General features: G+C 34.2%; 1 protein-coding gene across 1 annotated transcript in view; it reads left to right on the top strand.

Moving 5' to 3' along the window:
- The window catches only part of LOC126811157 (tubby-related protein 4), a 321,131-nt gene extending 304,706 nt beyond the window's left edge, over window positions 1-16,425 (top strand). Inside the window, exons 13-14 of the mRNA XM_050536678.2 lie at window positions 10,798-10,965; window positions 12,008-16,425. Coding sequence (XP_050392635.1) covers window positions 10,798-10,965; window positions 12,008-12,124 — 285 coding nt within the window. The 3' untranslated portion in view covers window positions 12,125-16,425. The remainder of the gene's footprint in view (window positions 1-10,797; window positions 10,966-12,007) is intronic.
- The last annotated feature ends 5,959 nt before the right edge of the window (window positions 16,426-22,384 follow it).

The raw sequence follows: 22,384 nt of genomic DNA, 5'->3' as shown, positions 1-22,384 counted from the left end.
GCAAAAAATAGCATGAAGTTGACTAAATAAATTGTGCGTCACGCAAATATATTTATATTTTCATTTTGTTATAACTTATCGTTGATTCATCCGTTATTTATTTAATTTTGATGGACTCTTTTCACAGCGTTTGGTTTGACTGACAGCCTAACGTACGCAAGCAGTAATTTAAAAAAAACTTTTAACATGATAAAATTGTTCCACTATGTATGTATTTGTATACATCCTTTATAGTCATTAGTGTTCTTTGTAAATGTGGGTAATAGACAGTCTTTGGATATGGCAATAAAGTATGTACTTGGTCATTTCTAATGTAGGGTCAGTGATGTTACAAATTTAGGCATTGGATTAGTGTACTTTATAAAATAAATTTCAAAATTGCAAAAAAAGTAGTTGATAAATCACAACGAAATTGTGTATGTTATTTCTATGTCAATCAAGCTAAATACCAAAAGAAAAAAAAAAATGAGTTCTTGACAAAAAATAAAAAATAAAAAGCCAATGATGGTGACCTCTGTGAAATACTCCCTTAGCAAATATCTTGACAATTACACCACAATATTTATATACATATATATAATATATATATATATATACCAAGCCTTAAATCATTTTCGCACATTTATAGTCACTAAATAAACAATAATAATATTTGTTTCTTATTATACGCATTACATCATAAAAAAACAATCTCAATGCGTTTTACAAAAACATATATGACATAAAAACATACAATATGACATAAAAATATATAATATGATATAAAACATGACATAAAAACATATAATAGGACATAAAAACATATAAAATGACATGAAACATATGACATAAAAACATATAAAATGACATAAAACATATACTATGACATAAAAGTATGTAATATTACACAAAAAAACAAAGTAAAAATAAAAGCAATAGCAGTGTGAATGAATCATTCAGAGTAGTGCTGTCGGAAAAGATGTGTCTTGAGGTGTTTTTTGAATGAGTTAAGGGAGGAGGCATTGCGAAGAGAAAGAGGAAGAGAGTTCCATAATCGAGGAGCAGCATTAGCGAAGGCATGTTTGCTATACATCACTTGGAGGAACGGGCGCGCTGGCTCAACAAAAAGGGTCTCGGCTGAAGAGCGTGTCCGCCTCTGTGGAACTCTCAGTCTTAAAAGATCAGACTGATAAGGTGGTGCTAGATGATTGAGACATTTATAAGTAAATGTGAGAATTTTGAATTCAGTGTGGCTGTGCACAGGTAACCAGTGGAGATCGTGGAGAATTGGGGTGATGTGCTCATTCTTATGGGTGCGTGTTATGAGTCGTGCAGCAGAGTTTTGGATAGATTGTAGACGTTTAGTTAGAGAGCTAGGATAGAGATCATGCAAAAGAGTATTACAGTAATCAAGGCGTGAGGTGATGAAAGCGCGAACAAGTGATTCAGTAGAGGTGCGATCCCAAAAAACTTTGAATACGACCCATTTTATGCAGCGTGAAAAACGCGGACTGACATACTTTAGTAACATGACTAGATAAAAGACCGTTTTCATCAAAATAAAAACCTAAATTACGGACACTTGAACATGGAGGAACTATCTAATTGCCAATTCGGATAGATTTTAATTCATCACAACATCTATACTTAGAATGAAAATGTATGACTTCAGTTTTACCATCATTAAATGTATGACTTCAGTTTTACCATCATTAAGTACCAGTTTGTTAGCAAGCATCCACGCACGAATATCATCAACACAGGGCTAGCATGATATCATCATGTACCTTGAGTAAAGCAGACTCGGTGCTGTGGTACTTTCTATAGGCGGACTGGGATTTTGAATATAAAGAAAACTCCCTGAGATAGTTATCTAGATCATTGGCTACACATTTTTCAATGAGTTTGCCACCAAAAGGACAGTTCGAAACTGGACGATAATTTTTCAGTACATTAGAATCCAAACCTGGCTTTTTCAGTAATGGCCAAACACATGGCATGTTTAAATTCGCAAGGAAACTGCCCGTTATCAAATGACGTGTTGAAAATGTTGAATACACAATTTCAAGTGCCTAGTCACGTGGGAAACGGATCAAGTGAGCAGGACTTGGAGTTCATTGTTGAGACAAGACGCAATAGACTGGGTTCGGTTACATGAGTAAAATGTGTAAAAGAATGTCCAAGATCACAATCATTAAAAACATATTGACTTGGTATGGAGTCCAGTGAATTTCGTAGCATTCGAACTTTTTGTGTGAAGAAATCCGAGAACGATTGTGCTAGTGCCTGTGGATCTGTGTGGATTGGTAAAGTAGCAGCCAATGACTTCTTTTCGCCAATAATGTCATCAATAATTTGGAAGAGTTGCTTCTGATTGGCGTTCTGGATCTTGTTGCGGTGATACGAATTATGGGTATCTGCCGTTAGGCGATTATGTGCCGACCGCTTGTCATGGAAAATCTGTCGGTTGATTTCTCAGGGATTGGCCTTGAACTTCCGTTCCAGGCGCCGCAGTTCAACCTTGTGGAGGTGAATGACGTCATTGTGCCATGGGGCACGCGGTTTGTCTTGTAAAACTTTGGTTTTAAGCGGGGCGAGATCATCGAGAAGATTACTCATTTTGTCATTGTAGTCGCTAACCAAATCATCAACGCTAGCGCCTGACATTGGCTTCAGTGGACATTGACTGAAAAATGGTTACAAGTGTCGGCCATAACATCTCTGAATGACAGGCCATGGTAATCAAGACTACTTTTTTACAAAACATAACAGAAAGCTGGAATAAGAAATTGAATTTAGAAACATGCACGTTAGGCAACTCAACAATTGTTTTAAGAACCTTGTAAAAGTAAAATGAAACTACTGCTAGTATCATGTTCTCTTTTAACCCGAGTGTTTCAGAGATATTATTTGTACTAAACCAAACGATGTTGCTCCTAACGGTATAGTTAATAATAAAGCAATTTAAAAAATAAAACGAATGTAATTTCTAAAGCTGCCGTAATAACCAAAAAGTTAAATATTACTGCTATTCAGAATCTTCAATAATAATAGATTTTTTACAGCTGTAATAATTGATAGATGTGTAGAGAATTTCACATGTGATGGCTATTTATAGACTCATACAAGTTTTATCGTACTGTGTGACTAGCCAGAAATCACTTCAAGACAAGCCACTGAAGCGTGCACATTTGCCGTGTCGAGTTCAACTTTCAGTAGAGAAAATTTTCACTGCACGGGGCAACCTATTATCTATGAATATCTTTTTTTTAGACATAGCTGCTGTGTGGGCATATTTCCACACTTTGTGCATGTTGTGCATGTTGTCATACTTATTCTACAAAATAAGAAAATTTAAATGTCAAACCAGCTCAGAAGTAAAATCTATACAGTAGACTTATCTTGGAAGAAATAGGAAATCTCAATAAAAAATGCAAAGATGTTACGAACAGAAATAACTGTATCGACTGTTTATAGATGTTTTGGAAAATTAGAAAAAGTTTTTGCCGTAAAATTAATTTTCCTGCTTACCTGTTTTATTAAGATCTGCACATTCTTGATTATTTTTTTTTTCATTGAATATTGATTTCTGGACGTATGTGTTTGAATTTTCTTATTGATTTGACTAAAGATGATAAAATAGATACAGTGTTGTTCTTAATCCTCCAGTGTTATACTAGTCTATTCTGAATAGGTATTTTTTGTATCATGGATAAATGATATATTTTTTCAAACTAAACATAACCAGGTCAGACATATAATTTGAATGACGAAAATTAATACTAATAGCCCATTCTACTAGAATTTAAAGAGCTATACTCACCATGGCTGCTTTTGCAAATGCCCTTTATTGGTACATCCATTTTATAATTGTCCCCTGCCATTCTAAGAAAGCAGGGGACTATTAAAATGGGTTCGTCCGTCTGTCTGTCCGTCGCATTTTTTGGAACACAATAACTCACCTTCTAATTGAGCTAGAATGTTCAAACTTGGTGTAGGTGTTTATTAGGTGAATGCCTTGATGGAGTTCGATGATGAACATTGTCTGCTTACAGTAAGCAGAGATAAGCAATCTGATTGGTTGATGCTTTGGGGCACAATAACTTTGGTTATAATGAAGTGAGAGCGATGAAACTCTGAATATAGATTCATTATATTATTATCAGCAATTTGATTCGTCAAGACTTTGGAACAGAACAACTCTGCTTTTGATTGAGGTAGAATGTTTAAACTTGATGTAGATGTTCATTAAGTCTTGACTGAGTTCAATGATTAACATTTCGAGCTAAAGCTAAGCAGAGCGAATCAATTTCATTGGTCGATGCTTTGGGACAAGATAATCTTGATTCTATCTTATATAGAGTGTAGTTTGATTGCTTGATACTTCTGAAAAAATTAAATGTGCAATTAATTAATATAATATGTATCATCTATTTATTTTGGGATTTTGACGGGGGACATCAGCCTCACTGTTGGCTTGTTAACTATACTTTGAAATTTTTCCGACAAACCATTCTGTATGCAAAACGCTGAAAAGAATGTAGGTTAATTAGCCTGTTAATCTGTATAAAATAGCAGCACCAGTTTATCAATTTAGCAATGAAACATTCATGCAAGGTCCTTTTTTATACGCCCACATTTTCATGTGGACGTATATTGTCGTCGCCCCTGTTTGTCTGTCCGTCCACAATTGTTTGTGAACAGTCTACAGGTCACAATTTTTATTCGATTTCAATGAAACTTGAAATATAGGTTTATCACCCGGAGATCTCGGTTCCTTTTGATATTGGCATGTATCGGACCGTAACTTCATGGATTATGGCCCCTGATTGTACGAAAAATCACGTTTTTAGCTTGTGAACACTGTAGAGGTCACTATTTTTATCCCATCTGGTTTAAACTTGAAATGTATGCTTATAACCCAAAGATCTCACAACCCATAAATCGTTTAATTTGTACATGTGTCCAGTTTAAAGCTGACTGATTAATTTTGATAATGAGTGTTCAATTTACAAGTATTTAATTTCCTGATCACTGTTCAAAAATTAATCATTATACATCATTAATCAATTGGGTTGTTTATTTTTTAACAATGATTGAGAAATTAAACACTTGTAAATTGGACACTCATCAAAATTGAATGGTCAGCTTTAAACTGGACAGAAGTACAAATTAAACGATTTATGTTGATTTTAAACAAAGATTGGATATTAAACGAATGTGAAAGAAATTAGTGCTAGATACACAAGATTAAACGATACCTGGGTTACAGTGATAGGTGTTACGTAACAAATGTGGTGTTTTGATACTTGATTGGGGTCATAAACTAATTAACAAGCTACATGGATCATTTATTTCAACCAAAATGTGTATTAGAAGTTGCTGTCTGAATTACGGTTGTTAATTTTATTTATAGATTTATTAATTGACTGTTTTCGTTAACTTAAAAAATCGTGCAATATGAAAAATAAGGTAATTTATGTCTAAAACTATTAAAACACTGTTATTTAAATGGGCTTTTAATAGACACTACCTGTCCATAATCTTGAGTTTTTTTAATATGATTAAATTGTCACTTTGTAAAGTGTCCCTAAACAATTGAGTTACATGGAAGGGCGCACTATAATAATATATAGTGTATCAATATCGCCCATGCATCTGTTATAACTTGTCACTCCAGTCAGTTATATAGAGGGATAAATCGTGTTTTCCTTTTGCGTTTGTCACTTCCGATTGTTGAAACATTGATTACGCATCTATCGTAGCAATGATCTCTGTGATAAAATAATATTTGGAGCGTGTTTAATAAATTCTATCACATATGTGATAATGACTGGCACCAATTTTGTTCCTTTTATATATGTACACTGTTAGAAGGATTGGTTCGAATAGACCCCAAAAATATGGGTCAAATCCGACCCAAGAGTATTGGATACAGACATGACCGACCCAAAAAATATTTTTGGGTCACTTTGACCCAATAAATTTGGGTCGCAATGACTTAAAATTATTGGGTTAAAGGGACCTAAATTTCTTGGGTCGGATTTGACCCATTTTTGTTGGGTCGAAATTGTGATTGGTCGCTCTTCGTAGGTGACATTTGTGTTTCCAGAAATGCAAAATGTGATGAGCGGCCTTGGGTTGAAGTTAAATCACAAGACTGAAACAGGAAAAAGACAGAAAAATTTTTAATTTCAATATGTGAAAATATTATATAGGACACGGTAGCTTCCTCTTAATAATGTGCTTTAGGTGGTCTAACTATGGTATAGGCTCGGTAATAATCACTTGGAATGCTGGAACACTGGTATTGGTAGTCGCCGTCAGATGCAAATGCAAGTAAGGCTGTGGTGGCGATGATGGCGACCCGGGTCATCCTCGCGTTAAGGAGCAGGCTACTTCACCATCCACCTCTTCAGGCTCTTAGAGTCTTGGTCTGAAAATGGATAAAAGAAGTAATATAACTTTTCTTACTCATTCATACTAGTCCTATCGGTGGTCTAATGTTTGAATCAAAAATAAAAGCATTGAAATAAATATAAGGGGCCCAAAAAGTGCTCAATCTTTGAAACAGCTCAATGGATGATACTTGCTAAGATTAAGAAGATAATTATTTCTATTTATTTGCTAGGCCCAGTGAGTGAGGCTATTCATTTCAGATAGCCTACCGTGTTGAAGATGACGTTAACTAATTCAGTAATTGAATAACCGTGAAAAGGTCGTCTATATTCTCTTAGGTCGTTCACGGCTTTCATTAAATAAATCTTAACAGACACAACAATTAATTGTGAAAGCGTACAGGTGAGGTTAGCCTATGCATCGCATGGTCAAGATCAAGTTTGAAACAATGAATATGATTTTGAATGAAACTTTGACAGATAATGACAAAATACTCACCTACGAATATTACATAGATTTGCAAGAAAAACTATGATTATAATGATAGATAACATAACGGCGTATTAAAACATTTAACATGGCGTCGATTTTATTAATTTTAATCACTGATGTCATCTATAATGACGTCAATAGGCCTACAGGTGCTAACTTTAACCGAAGGTGATTGGGTCGGCTAGCAACCCAAAAGAGTGGCGACATGATATTTTTGGGTCAAAATGGCTGACCCAAAATTTCTGACCAGTAATTTTTGGGTCGGACGTCCAAAAATTCTAATCACCAAGATTTTAACCCAAAGAGATTGGGTTGGGTAGCCACCAAAAGATGTGGCGACATGATAATTTTGGGTCAAAATGTTTGACCCAAAATTTCTGACAAGTATATTTTAGGTCGGATGCCATTGACCCAATATTATTGGGTCAAAATGGTTGACCTAAAATTTCTGACTAGTATATTTTGGGTCGGATGCCTTTGACCCAATATTATTTGGTCGGTCCGACCCAAAAATTCTAACAGTGTATAACAGTAAGAAAATTTCGATTTATAGTATTAATATTGCTTTGTCCCCTTTATTTGCAAAAACATCTCTCCGATGATAATAATAAATTTGAATTACTACTCCGTACCAGTTGGAAACGTAATTGTCTAAGGTCTAAATGAAATGTGAAGTTTAATCAAATCAAATTGGATTGGGGAACAGGATAATGTATTTTTGCATAAAATTACAATGCTGTTTGTTTCGAATCTTCGTTGGGCTGTTCATCTATTTAACGAGCTATATGTTCTTTCAGCTATTATAAAAAAAACATGCAATACACAAACAGTGTACGCGATATGATCAACGCTTCCCGAAAAGCTACCGATTTATCAGAATTTTCAAAGAAAAAATTGACAAATTTTATAGATTAATATCAGTATCTTCTCAAATAAAGCAACAGAATAGTTTTCCAATACGTGCGAATAAGCTCGTGCACGCCTTTACATGTATAAATAGAATTGTTACTTGATCAAGGAGACTGCCGACACCGTGCCATGCACGGACTATGCGTGAAACGGTGAGACACAAAGTCTGAAATGGTTGGGTTGACATTTGAATTATATTATTTTTTTGATCAGCAATCCGGTTATATAGTACAAATTTGAAGACACAAATAATAACTTGTCGAAAGACGAAATAAGTATATTTACGAGAAGTATATTTACTATTTACGAGAATCAGTATATTTACATACGCCAAATTTGGCTTATTCGCTATATACCCGGGTATATTCAAATTGGGGCCTACCTGTTCGATATCTATAAATGACGACCTTGCATTTTGTGCGATAGAATAAGGTCAATATTTTTGTTTTTATTAAATGCAACTTCATCTATAACTAGCGTGACGATATGGTACGCAGTATAAACGCCAGGTATAGTCGTAACAATAGAATACAAGCCACGAAAAATGATTACGTGACAATTCAGGCGTATATGTTTCTTTGATATGTTATATCACGGGACAATTCTGTAATTGCATAAAAATAACGGCTATTATAAGTTACAAGTTCTGGAATGAGGATCGTTGGATTGTATGCGATGTACATTTAGTGAAAAGCTAAAGTAATTTTAGTTTAAATATCATTTGTGTGGGAATTACCACTGTTCGGTTGGTTGTGTCGTACGTAGTATTTAATAAATATGAAACGGTGAGTGCGCGTCTTTTTAGTAATAAAGCAGAAATATATTTCAGTTGTAGAAAAAATAGTTTTTGCTGGATTTACTCTCTATATTCCCGTGGATATTCAAATTGGGCGCTGACGTCTGGGTATTTATAAATGACGACATTGCATTCGCCTTTCCGTATACGATAGATTATGGTCCATATTTTGATTTCATTAAATGCAACTTTATAATATATGGTACGCAATACAAAAGACGCATAAGAGAAACGTAGATCATAGCGAGCACACACGCCTATCTAAAGACCTGTCTTTAATTATACAAAGACCTGCGTAAAACACACGGTCGAATGAAATCGTACGGTAAAACAGTTTTACTTCCCCAATTTTTATTTAATACGTACGTGTCAGATAAAGCCTATTGGTCCTTGATTATACTACTTTTGGTGCAGTTATCGCAACTAGCCAGAAAACACGCCAATTAAACAATACACACCATTGACATTCATTTTTTACCGGTCGGTTAATTAACACACCTCTACAGAAAATGCACCGTTGCACAGTTTTTCACCCCTAGCGTTAATGAACTCACCTCTCAGACAGTTTTTCAACCTTGTTAATTAACGCACCTTATTTACAATTTTAACGCGGCAATACCGAGTAATAGTCGGGAAATAATTTTCTTTCGATAGACGTACAAATAACAAGCCAAACAGAGATCTATATAAGGGCTGCGTACAGATCAACCACTTAGTAGGTTAGGTTATTTATCATTTCTTTTGTTAGTTCATGTATGAAGTAAGATTCAAGATAACCTTCAAGCTTGAAGAACTTTTGACTGAAATTGCATATAGTGATCTATAAAATGCGGTGGGTCTGTTACTAACCATGATTAGCATCAAGTAGTGTAATATGTACAATCTGTATTAAGCAACCACTCTGACCTCTTAACAAAAAAAGCACATTTTAAAAAAACTATCACTGCATTTTTCAGCGATGTTCTGAGATGTAACACCATGTAATTTTAGGAGGGGAGGGGGGGGGGGATAAAACTTATGTTTCTGCAACATGGTGGCAACAGAAAATAGATTTTATATGACCGTGACAAAAATTGGCTTTGATTGTGCAAGTAGAAAATAGATACTATATGATCGTGACAAAAATCGATATTGTTCTTTTTTTTTTGGATTGATTGGTACAGAGTAACATCAAAGGAACTACATTAGAGCTCTGTACCCTTGACTATTGCAGGAGCCTGATGTACATGATGCATTAGACTAGAACAAATGTATTCTGATATGATGGAAGTCTGAAGAAATTGGCATCTTTTCTATCATTGTATGTGGCGGAATTGATTAAGGGATATTTAAATGGAGTCGCCTGGAAATCTCCTGGATGTCTAAACTCTAATGCTGCAATATTATTGGAATTACATCTATAAATGATAGGGTTCTTATGGTTCATGAATTAGACTATGTTTACTTCAGATCCTGTCAACTTTACCCTCGTATTATTCATGAAAAAATCAATACCATTCTCTTGGCAAATCTCTTCTTTTTAAGGTGTATAAAACGGGATGTTTTTCACAGTCTTTTCTAAATTTGATCATATAACTAATATTTAAAAGAGCAGGATCTGATGTGTTTCGGCTAGCAACTGGACATCCTCTAGTTGGCAATGAAAGTTGACATTCAAGGCAATATGGATATATCCCAACATTTTCTTAATCTATAGATGTAATATTTAAATTTAGAAAAAAATCTGTCCTGAAAAACCAAAAGTAATGTTGTTGTCGTCTCCATTGTTCATCCACTGTCTCACATATTTGAATTTATTTTAGATGCTACATTTCTTTGTAGATGATTAGTATGGGGTCCGAACTAAATTGGATGAATTGATCAATGTAGTGTAATATTCAGAGTATTACCTGCACACTAACCTTTTTTTTTACTTAAAATCTCAGTTAAATACCAGTATTCTAATATGAATAAAATGGGGTTAACTCTTTACTTTTCTGCACTTTCCAAACTAGAGAAGATGGAAGTAGTGCAATAAGGTGCCCTATAACATATTTAAGATTATAAAAAATTAGGCCTTTTGACAGTGTTCTTGCTAACTTCAATAACCATCAAGCTGGAGATTGAAAGAAACTTGAATGGATACTTTTATATTTCCATTTCAGAAACATTTCATTTAATGTATAGGCATATAGGGTTGAATAAAAATGTTACATGTATGATACATCTTTTTTTTTTTATAGATACGGCGTGTTAAAGGAAATGGAAATGCTGGTTGCTTTCAACAATTTGTGATGCATAATAAAGCACCATTATGGAATGAGAACAGTCAAGTATATCAGCTAGACTTTGGAGGACGGGTAACACAAGAATCAGCAAAGAATTTCCAAATAGAATTTCGGGGTAAACAAGTAAGTACAATGTACCAGTATCATGAAATATAAAGCTAGATCCTCATAGGAACACATTTTCTGTACTACCATATTGTTTATGAGACTTTATAAAGATATAAACACATATGTATTGATGGAAATAAATAGACAGGATGTACATCCTTTTGATGCATATAAACCGTAGAAGGTGTGTGCGTTTTCATGGACTTAGCAGTGATCAAAGGCCAACACCTCGTTAATTATTCTTAAAAATCAATCATTAATTATTCTTAAAAAACAGTCATTAATTTAACTCTTATCAAGTACCACAGTCTACTGATTGTGTACCCAGCAGGCCTGTAGCTATCCCAAAATTGTTGGGGGTGGGGGTGGGAAAGCGCCGATGGGGCTTCTGTAGAAGGGTCTAGGGTGCTCTCTCCCAAGAAAATTTTGGAAAATAGGGTTTGCACCTGAAAATGACGGGAGATTTCAATTTTGAGACTGAATTTGCGATATTAGTGTATTATGATATGCCCAGTTTACCCCATCCAACCCACCCCTGCCCAGTTTAATTAACAGCTGTAAGCTTACAGATTTTGATGTTAGGTCAGCCATTTGTGTATAGGACACTAGATGGCACTACCTTCAAATTTGACAAGTAGTTAATAGATAAACACAAAAACATAATATGGAACTGAAGACAATTACTATTTTAATTAAAGCGACGTTTCATTGAGGGATTTCTCAGCGTTGAGAGAACCCTCAACGAAATGTTGCTTTAATTAAAATAGTAATTGTTTTCCATATTATGTTTTTGTCTTTATTACGTATGTCAATTGCTAAATGGCGCTCAAAGTAGTCAATAGATGTGGTGATTTAAACTACAGAAGTTGTAAAACTGAAATTTATCCAATATCTGGGTACTAGTGTCAGTAACGGAGGAAACATGATATATAAATAAAATAAAAGAGCATTTAACCAAATTTCCCACCAAAAAGAGAGCCACAACTCCATTTCTATATATTTTATGTATTGTAGGATAACGTGTAATAAAGATAATGTCATTTGTAATGTTTTACAGGTAATGCAGTTTGGTAGAATTGACAGTAACGCTTACACACTGGACTTCCAATATCCATTCTCTACTATACAAGCCTTTGCTGTAGCTCTAGCCAATGTTACTCAGAGGTTGAAATAATTTGTTATAATAATCAATTAACTAGTCATATTAGATCTCATTATTAGACACATATAAAAATTTAAATACCAATACAGTAGAATCTGTATTAAGCAGCCACCCAAGGGAATTTTCATGACTGACCGCTTAACAGGAGTGGCCTCTTAAAAAAATCTTGGTGCGTTTGTGCTGACATCAATTAAATATTATGCTTGGGTGCATTGGAAGCAAACATCAATACTTGTGTCGGTAAATTTGACCGTCGCTGAATCTTGTGCCGAACGAAAATTCTTTACTCAAATCTCGGACATAACTTCTGTAAACTTGTCATTCTGTACCAACCTTCGATACTACTGTCTACCATTGTGATGCATTCGATAATATTTATCCATTTTTGTGAAGAAAATCGATGAATTAATTTTATTTTATCAAAAAAAGCACATGGACAAAAAAACATCGCTGCTTTGTCACTGATTTACATGGGGTGTAATATTATAGGAGGCGCTAAAACGTCTGTTTAACAACAAAGTGGCAATGGAAAAGAGATACTAGATGATCGTGACAAAACTCGGCTTCAATCAGTATCAAATAATGTGTCGTTACGCGTGAAAACAATGATCAGGTTAGTCGTTTTAATAAAACAAAAGATTAATTAACAGATAATCCCGGGTTTATTGTTATTTTCACATTTCTTTTTACCTGATCAGTGGGGGTCCAGTTAATTAACTACTAGTCACAGGATTAGCGGAGGTGTTATGAAGAACGACAAGATGCTATCATTCAACAATGGGCGTTGAATGGGCGATGTTTTGTTAAATTTATTAGTAAAATAGTGACCGTTGAATAAAGAGATGAAACAATAGAATTTTTACGTGGGGGAATTTATCGTGACCGCTTACAAGGAGATGTCGCTGAATAGGAGTGGCTGCTCATACAGATTCTACTGTAATATCAATTTTTTTTTTATTGACTTTTTCTTTTTTCAAATCAAATATGTACTATAATTATTTATTTATATGTTTAATTAGTATTAGAAATACTAGATCAAGGTAGCATTCACCATAGAATGTCTACTTAGTTTATAGAATCTCAAATATATCTGGTAAGTGGTAATCTATATCTGTTGGATAGCCAAAATGACAAGGATGTTGGATGTTAAAATTAATGCTCCAAATATACAAACGAAATTTGTGATATATGGCTTGAAAATAGAATATTAGATGCCCAGTAGAATTTTGGTTACATTTCTATGCATACCAACCCGAAAATATAACCAGTTATAGTTCCAAATTCAATTAATTGTAGGATATTTTGGTCAGGGTCTTCATGCAGCTGACTTTATGATCAATATAAATGATCTTTAACACTAGTGGTCTGGTACATGTGGAGCAAATTCCCAGGGTATGCTTTTTACTCCCAAATAAAGTTACTGGAGCAATGCTGTGACTAACAAGAATTTTGTCTCTTGAGCCTTACTATAGATAAGGGCAGCTTTTATGAAACACAGGTTTACTTATAATCTAGAATCAAACTGTAAACTTTTACTTGTCGTTATATATTTGATTCATTAATCTTGCACCAATTTTCTGTACTAACAGGATATACATGCACTTAGAGCCATAATCCCAGGTGATGATTAGGGCTAATAATTGTTATGCGCAGCACACAATTCTATGGAATACAGTTATTGTTTATTACTAAGCAACGTCTCTCTCAGCTAGGATTATCTAATCTCTGTATTTCCAGTTCAATCACTAAATACCATGAGTCAGAGAGTTAGTGTTTATTTAAAACCTTGGAGTTAGACAAATAATAGAAAGGTTATTTTATTGAAGTCTGATGTTAGTTTGAATTTGAGGAATAATGGCAGGTGATGATAATCAATTGAAAAACTATACAAATTAATCATTTTATTGTCTCTTGTGTATTTTCTAAAAGTGCTCTGATCAAATTGCTATATATCATACATTCTTGTATGTATGCAAATTGTTTATACAGGAAATGTAGATTTATATGTTCTGTACTTTATAATAAAGTGAAGTATATACAGATATAGAACATGATAATTATGAGATATTAGATTTCTTTAATGTATGTAATGTACATACACTCTTACATTACAAATAATTCATAAATTAGATTCAATCTGATTAAAACACAGATCCTATTTCTTTTTGTTTTTTATAGTTCAAAATTTAGTTTTACTTGTCTTTACTACACTAGGATCTGGAAGAGTTGTTATATAACCCGCATTCTGGTTGATGTGAGGGATTAGCCAATGAAATGGTCTGTTGAGGAGGCCATCGAAAGCATAAAAAAAAGGAACAAATATAGATCTGTATTTTAATCAGATTGAAATTGGATTGTTTTTCAGACATCACTAGCAAACTGCAAATTCTTCAGTATAATAAATCTGTCTAGTATCCAACATTCTATGATTTAAACCCATCGTCAGACATTCTTTAACTATCTTTTTATGTTTAATAAAAACATTTTGTGTGAGCTTTACTGTTTTTCAATTTGACACAATTAGGAATACATCTCAGAAGTTATAATGAATCTGAAGTTTTGATTAAGACATTTCTGCAGTTTAGGAACATTTGGCATATTTTTTATTTTCAAACAACTCTCAGATATTAGTATTATTAATTTTACATGTTATTTATTATATCATTCTCTTTATTAATTGTGATGTGTGAAATTCATTACAAAGTTTACATGTTTTCCAAATATTCTATATATTGCCTTATAATCTATTCAATATATGTTTATATTTCATTCCCCAAAAAATTATTGTGCAATATATGTTAACTGTTAATATTATGTTATAAAGAGAATTTATGTTTAGTTCTTGAAATATTGATTAACAAGTTAATCATAATTGTAAAATGCTGGACATACTGAAAGAATAATAGATACAGAGATGGAAGTAGGGAATACAAAAATCTTCCACAAAAACTATAGGTAAGCATCTTCTGTTTTTGACAGGTAAATACTTTGCATATTTAAGCTTATACAAAATATTTGGTACAGATTTCTAGATTAATTCCTGTTTAAACAGATACATAATGCTGGAAGGTGGAACATTTTGTAGAATGCAGAAACACATCTCAAAGATTAAGGTGTACCATTAAATTGTATATGTTAATTCCGAAATGACCTAGTTTGTGTCAAGTCGCTGTTAAACCCCATTTCTCTCTCCATTCTGGCTGATGTTGTCTTGGCTTTCGGTGAAGAGATCTAATTACTAACATGGTCTATCTATAGAGACAGTATAATAGTCATAAAGTGATCCAATCAATACTTATAGATTACAGGATTTCTAATCATTTCTACAATATGACCATTTATAATCAAATTATAATTGTAAATTCCACAACAACTGGAGAGAAAAATAAACTTGTTAGTAACAAATCAGAGCAATTTGAGATCTCTTGCTAATGAACGAATACTGTGTATTTTTGTAACATGTAAAATCATAAGGAGTGAATATTATAAACTTCAAATAAAATGTCTTACTATCAATATTTTATGATCTAAATTTCCTTTCAAATTTAGGAACATTGAAAATAGAAGTGTGATAAAAATCAAAATTTTGTTCTGCTCTTTATCAATGTCTGCATTTAAAAATATTTAATCCCATTCCCTATCAATGTAATAAAAGTACAGTAGAGCACAAAATATAGACAAATTTGTATTTTGGTGTCATTGTGGTTAGTAGTTTTTAGAACAGTTTAAAGCAAGGGTAAATTTCAAACATTTTTGTATGAGCTTGTGTATGTAAAGTATGTGCTAGAAAGATGCTATGCAACAAATATAAATCCCAATAACTGAATCTTATTTTTAGCTAGTCCAAGTAATGCATTTCATAATAATTAACAGTATTAAATTTGTTTTTTCTTTCTTATGGCTACATGTTGTAATATACAATCTATCTAGTTGTAGCTATTACATTCCTTTTTATTGTTATTTCTTTTATTGCCATAATATCAGATGTTGTATGTGATGTGGTTTTGCTTTAAATGTGCCAAAGAAATGTCCAGTTCTATTTCATCAATACATTTTTTTTTCTTTTAAAAAAAACCCTACAGTTTTGTTTATTATTAGAGACTTTGCGCGGGGGGTGGGGGTGGTATGAATGGTTAACAAAACGTGTGCATTGAATCAGAAGGTCTGTCATTAAATCAAGTGGATGTTAAACCCCATTTCTCGCTCTTTCAACACTAGTAGCCTACTTCAGATTACATTCCTGCAATTCCTGAGCAGTATTTAGTCTTGTATTACATTTATAATATTCCAGATTAAAAGCCAAATAAAGACTCTCGGACTATAAACAGTAAATAGTAGTATACCCCCCAAAAAACATGTTAGTCCCAAAATTATTCAAATTGATCAAACGCAAGATCATGTAAGGTCACATTACTTTCTAATGTCTTAGACATGGCAGAAGTTGAACCCATCAACACAGTACTTCAGCTATTTTGAGACTACCATAACGTTAATGAATGTTTATAGGTATGCATGAAATGCCAGGGAGTGCTTCAGCTTACTCTTCATCATATTCAGAGTTCTTCTTGATCCACAAAGGGATTCAAACTCTGAACATTCTGACCAAGATTCCTGTGCTCTTACCCTAGCCCATCATTTCTATCAAAATAGTATCTTACTTTTTAAACGCCCAATCTGTAAAACACAGATCCTATTTCATTTCGTTTATAGTTCAAAATTTCGTTTTGCTTGCCTTCACTACACTAGGATCTGGAAGAGTTATAATCTGCCTTCTGGTTGATTTGAGTGATTGTAGATAGACATTCACAGCGAAGACAAAGCAAAAGTTGTATTTCCAAATACTCACTTGAAACATCAACGCTGATTGGTTAATCAAATGTCTGACGTCATAGGGTCAAAAGACCTACAACTGGTAAGATCTTCCTGTAGTGGAGACCATCAAACGTATAGCTTATGGACCCTCTAGAGGTGACTGGTTTTATATTAAAAAAAAAAAACGTTCATATCACCTGTTACACCATAATTATGGGCGAGTTCAAATTTCGTGAAAATCTGACAGAAACTACCCGTCAAAATGGCTGCTCCCATTTATGTAAATAGTGTAAAAGCATGTAATACCAAGGTTGTGGACGCTTTAAGACGTCACAAGTTTTATCCGATTTTGATGAAACTTAAAATGTGTTTATATCCCAAAGATCTCAGTTCCTTTCATTGGCATGTATCGGAATGTTACTTCATGGATTATGGCCCCTGATTTAGCTTGTGGAAACTCTCGAGGTCTCAATTTTTATTAGATTTTGATGGAACTTAAAATATATGTTTATATCCCAAAGATCTCGGATTCTTCATCTCATGTCCATAAACATCCCTTGATAAAAATTAAAATGATCAAGGGCCATAACTCTGTAGATAGATCACATAGTAAAATCCATCTGTCCGTCGTTCACAATTGCTTGTGGATGCTCTAGAGGCAACAGTTTTTATCCAATCGACTACATTTATGGTCCTGAGCCAAAGAAGCCTATTGATTTTCAACAATTTTTACACACCATGTTTATGTTCACTTTTAAAAGTCTTTTGGATTTGAAATTAATACACATTTATCATTGTTACTAGTACATGTTTTTATACGCCCACATTTTCATGTGGAGGTATATTGTCTTCGTCCGTCCACAATTGGTTGTGAACAGACTACAGGTCACAACTTTTATCCGATTTCAATGAAACTTGAAATATATGTTTATCACCCTAAGATCTCAGTTTCTTTTGATATTCGCGCATATCGGAACGTAACTTCCTGAATTATGGCCCCTGATTGTACGAAAAATCACGTTTTTAGCTTGTGGACCCTATAGTGGTCATAATTTTTATCCGATTTAAAAAAACGTATTTTTATATCACCGTTAAACCCTAAGGACGGCTGAGTTCGAATTTCGTAAAAATCGGCCCAAAACTGACAAACAAAATGGCCGCCCATCGTTTTCAAATAGCGTAAAAATATGGTATATCAAGTTGTTGGACCCTATAGACGTCACAATTTTTATCTGATTTTGTTGAAACTTGAAATGTATGTTTATAACACAAAGATCTCGGTTCCTTTCGATATTCGCGCATATCGGACCGTAACTTCCTATATTATGGCCCCTGATTGTACAAAAAATTGCGTTTTTAGCTTGTGGACCCTATAGAGGTCATAATTTTTATCTGATTTAAAAAAACATATTATTACATCACCGTTACACCCTAAGGACGGCTGAGTTTGAATTTCGTGAAAATCGGCCCAAAATTGACAAACAAAATGGCCGCCGTTCGTTCTCAAATAGCGTAAAAATATAGTATATCAAGGTTGTGGATCCTATGCAGGTCACAATTTTTATCCGATTTTGTTGAAACTTGAAATGTAGGTTTATAACCCAAAGATCTCGGTTCCTTTTGATATTTGCGCATATCGGACCGTAACTTCCTATATTATGGCCCCTGATTGTAAGAAAAATCGCGTTTTTAGCTTGTGGACCCTATAGAGGTCACAATTTTTATCTGATTTAAAAAAAAACGTATCATTATATCACCGTTACACCCTAAGAATGACTGAGTTTGAATTTCATGAAATTCGGCCCCAAACTGACAGACAAAATGGAGGCACTTCATTCTCAAATAGCGTAAAAATATGGTATATCAAGGTTGTGGACCCCATGGAGGTCACAATTTTAATCCGATTTTGTTGAAACTTTAAATGTAAATTTATAACTCAAAGATCTTGGTTCCTTTTGATATTCGCTCATATCGCACTGTAACTTCCTGAATTATGGCCCCTGATTGTAAGAAAAATCACATTTTTAGCTTGTGGACCCTATAGAGGTCATAAATTTTATCCGATTGAAAAAACTGTATTATTATATCACCGTTACAACCTAAGGACTACTGACTTCGAATTTTGTGAAAATCAGCCCAAAATTGACGGACAAAATGGCCGCCCTTCGTTCTCAAATAGTGTAAAAATACGGTATATCAAGGTTGTGGACCCTATAGAGGTCACAATTTTTATCCAATTTTGTTGTAACTTCCTGAATTATGGCCCCTGATTGTACGAAAAATCGCGTTTTTAGCTTGTGGACCCTAGAGGTCATAATTTTTATCCGATTTTAAAAACCGTATTATTATATCACTGTTACACCCTAAGGACGGCTGAGTTTGAATTTCGTGAAAATCGGCCCAAAATTGATAGACAAAATGGCCGCCGTTCGTTCTCAAATAGCGTAAAAATATGGTATATCAAGGTTGTGGACCCTATAGAGGTCATAATTTTTATCCGATTTTGTTGAAACTTGAAATGTAAATTTATAACCCAAAGATCTTGGTTCCTTTCGATATTTGTGCATATCAAATTGTAATTTCCTGAATTATGGCCCTTGGTTGTAGGAAAAATTGCATTTTTAGCTTGTGGACTCTATAGAGGTCAATTTTGAGAATTTTCATGAAATTCGAACTTAGCTGTCCTAAGGGTGTAATGGTGATATAATAATACGGTTTTTAAAATCGGATAAAAATTATGACCTCTATTGTGTCCACAAGCTAAAAACGCGATTTTTCGTACAATCAGGGGCCATAATTCAGGAAGTTACGGTCCGATATGCGCGAATATCAAAAGGAACTGAGATCTTTGGGTTATAAACTTACATTTCAATTTTCAACAAAATCGGATAAAAATTGTGACCTCTATAGGGTCCACAACCTTGATATACCGTATTTTAACGCTATTTGAGAACGAACGGCGGCCATTTTGTCTGTCAATTTTGGACCGATTTTCACGAAATTCGAACTCAGCCGTCCTTAGGGTGTAACGGTGATATAACAATACGGTTTTTAAATCGGATAAAAATTATGACCTCTATAGGGTCCACAAGCTAAAAACGCGATTTTTCGTACAATCAGGGGCCATAATTCAGGAAGTTAAAGTCCGATATGCGCGAATATCTAAAGGAACCGAGATCTTTGGGTTATAAACTTACATTTCAAGTTTCAACAAAATCGGATAAAAATTGTGACCTCTATAGGGTCCACAACCTTGATATACCACATTTTTACGCTATTTGAGAACGAATGGCGGCCATTTTGTCTGTCAGTTTTGGGCCGATTTTCACGAAATTCGAACTCAGTGGGCCTTAGGGTGTAACGGTGATATAATAATACGTTTTTTTAAATTGGATAAAAATTATGACCTCTATAGGGTCCACAAGCTAAAAAAAAAGTAACGTTCCGATATGCGCGAAGATCGAAAGGAACCGAATCTTTGGGTTATAAGCATACATTTCAATTTAGAACCAAATCGGATAAAAATTGTGGCCTCTACAGTGTTCACAAGCTAAAAACGTGATTTTTTTGTACAATCAGGGGCCATAATCCAGGAAGTTACAGTCCGATACATGCCAATATTGAAAGGAACTGAGATCTTAAGGTGATTAACCTATATTTCAAGTTTCATTGAAATCGGTTAAAAATTGTGACCTGTAGACTGTTCACAAACAATTGTGGACGGACGGACGGACGGACAGGGGCGACGACAATATACGTCCACATGAAAATGTGGGCGTATAAAAACAAAATGACTCAAACAAATAAACAGCTAAATTATCCATAAGCAGAATAAATTTGACATTAGTTTTCAATTCTGCTTTAATCCCAGTTGATTAATTTATAATTAATCTAAAGCGGTGGACACACTAGCCGAATGATTCGGCTGAATCGTTCGGCGTCGAAATTCGCCTAGTGTGTCCACTGTCATTCACCCGAATCAAACAGGTTTGATATATTCGGCCGAATTATATTCGCCTGGTGTGTCCGCTTCGCCGAAGCATTCGGCCGAATATAGAATTCATTAGCCAATCACATAGACGCCGCCATGTTTAATCATGTGACGTGAAAGGTGATGCAATCGACAGGTTGAATCGGGCGATGCATTTGGCTAGTGTGTCCACCCATTCGGCTGAATAAAATTCGGCGCCGATTGGTTCGGCCGAACGATTCGGCTAATGTGTCCACTGCTTAAGACTTTCTCCAATTGACAAATTTCACCTAAGAATGGAAAACTAGGTCAAACCATAACCTTTGAAGAAATCATTGTTTTGATTAATCAAGTTATGTCATCTGGAATGTGCCCTAATCTCAGATCTTCTACCCAATCAGACAAAATAAGACCGACTGTCATTCAATCCACATTTTAATTAGATAAAACTAAACAATTTTATCTTACTACAATGTAAGATCCATGACTACATGACATGTACCATTGATACATTGCTTGAATTAAAGTGTCTGAGCTGCTATTAATTCTCAACAATATTTCAATACTAGAGTAGACAATATGTAAGGATTTTATCAGCATTATCCAATTCCCAGTAGTCCTACTCTACAAGAGAACTATTCACAATTACAATACATATGATCTTTGGGTTATAAACTTACATTTCAAGTTTCAACCAAATCGGATAAAAATTGTGACCTCTATAGGGTCCACAAGCTAAAAACATGATTTTTCGTACAATCAGGGGCCATAATCCATGAAGTTTTGATCCGATACGGACGGATGGACAGACTGACGGACAGGGGCGACGGCATAATACGTCCACATGAAAATGTGGGGGTATAAAAATGTATTCTTTAAGCCTTCTCATATTTATATGTATGACCGTTATTGCTTGTAGGATATTTTTAGGTTGGGTTAATAGAAGCCAGAATTAAAGATACATTATGGGAGATTTGAAAAAGAGCTGGCAGTTCTCACTATAATAGTTAACAAGCCAACAGTGAGGCTGATGTCCCCCGCCTAAATTGCAAAATAAATAGATGACACATTAATTAATCGTACATTTATTTTTTTTTCTAAGTTTCATCACTCTCTATCAGATAGATCTTACTTAAGGTATTGATGTTCCATAATCAAACTATACACCAAGTTTTACCACTCTCACTTCATTAGAACTAAAGTTATCGTGTCCCAAAGCATCAACCAATCTAATTGCTTATCTCTGCTTACCCTAAGCAGAAAATGCTCATCTTTGAACTCCATCAAGGCATTGACCTAATAAACACATACACAAAGTTTGAACATTCTAGATCAATTAGAAGGTGAGTTATTGTGTTCGAATACACCAAGTGTCCTCACTCTCACTTAATTAGAATTAAAGTTATCCTGTCCCAAAGCATCAACCAATCAAATTGCTTATCTCTGCTTACCCTAAGCTGAAAATGCTCATCTTCGAACTCCATCAAGGC

Source organism: Patella vulgata, chromosome 2 (genome assembly GCF_932274485.2).
Source record: "Patella vulgata chromosome 2, xgPatVulg1.2, whole genome shotgun sequence".
Classification (NCBI taxonomy): Eukaryota; Metazoa; Mollusca; class Gastropoda; family Patellidae; genus Patella; species Patella vulgata.
This window is presented reverse-complemented; position numbering and strand designations above follow the sequence as displayed.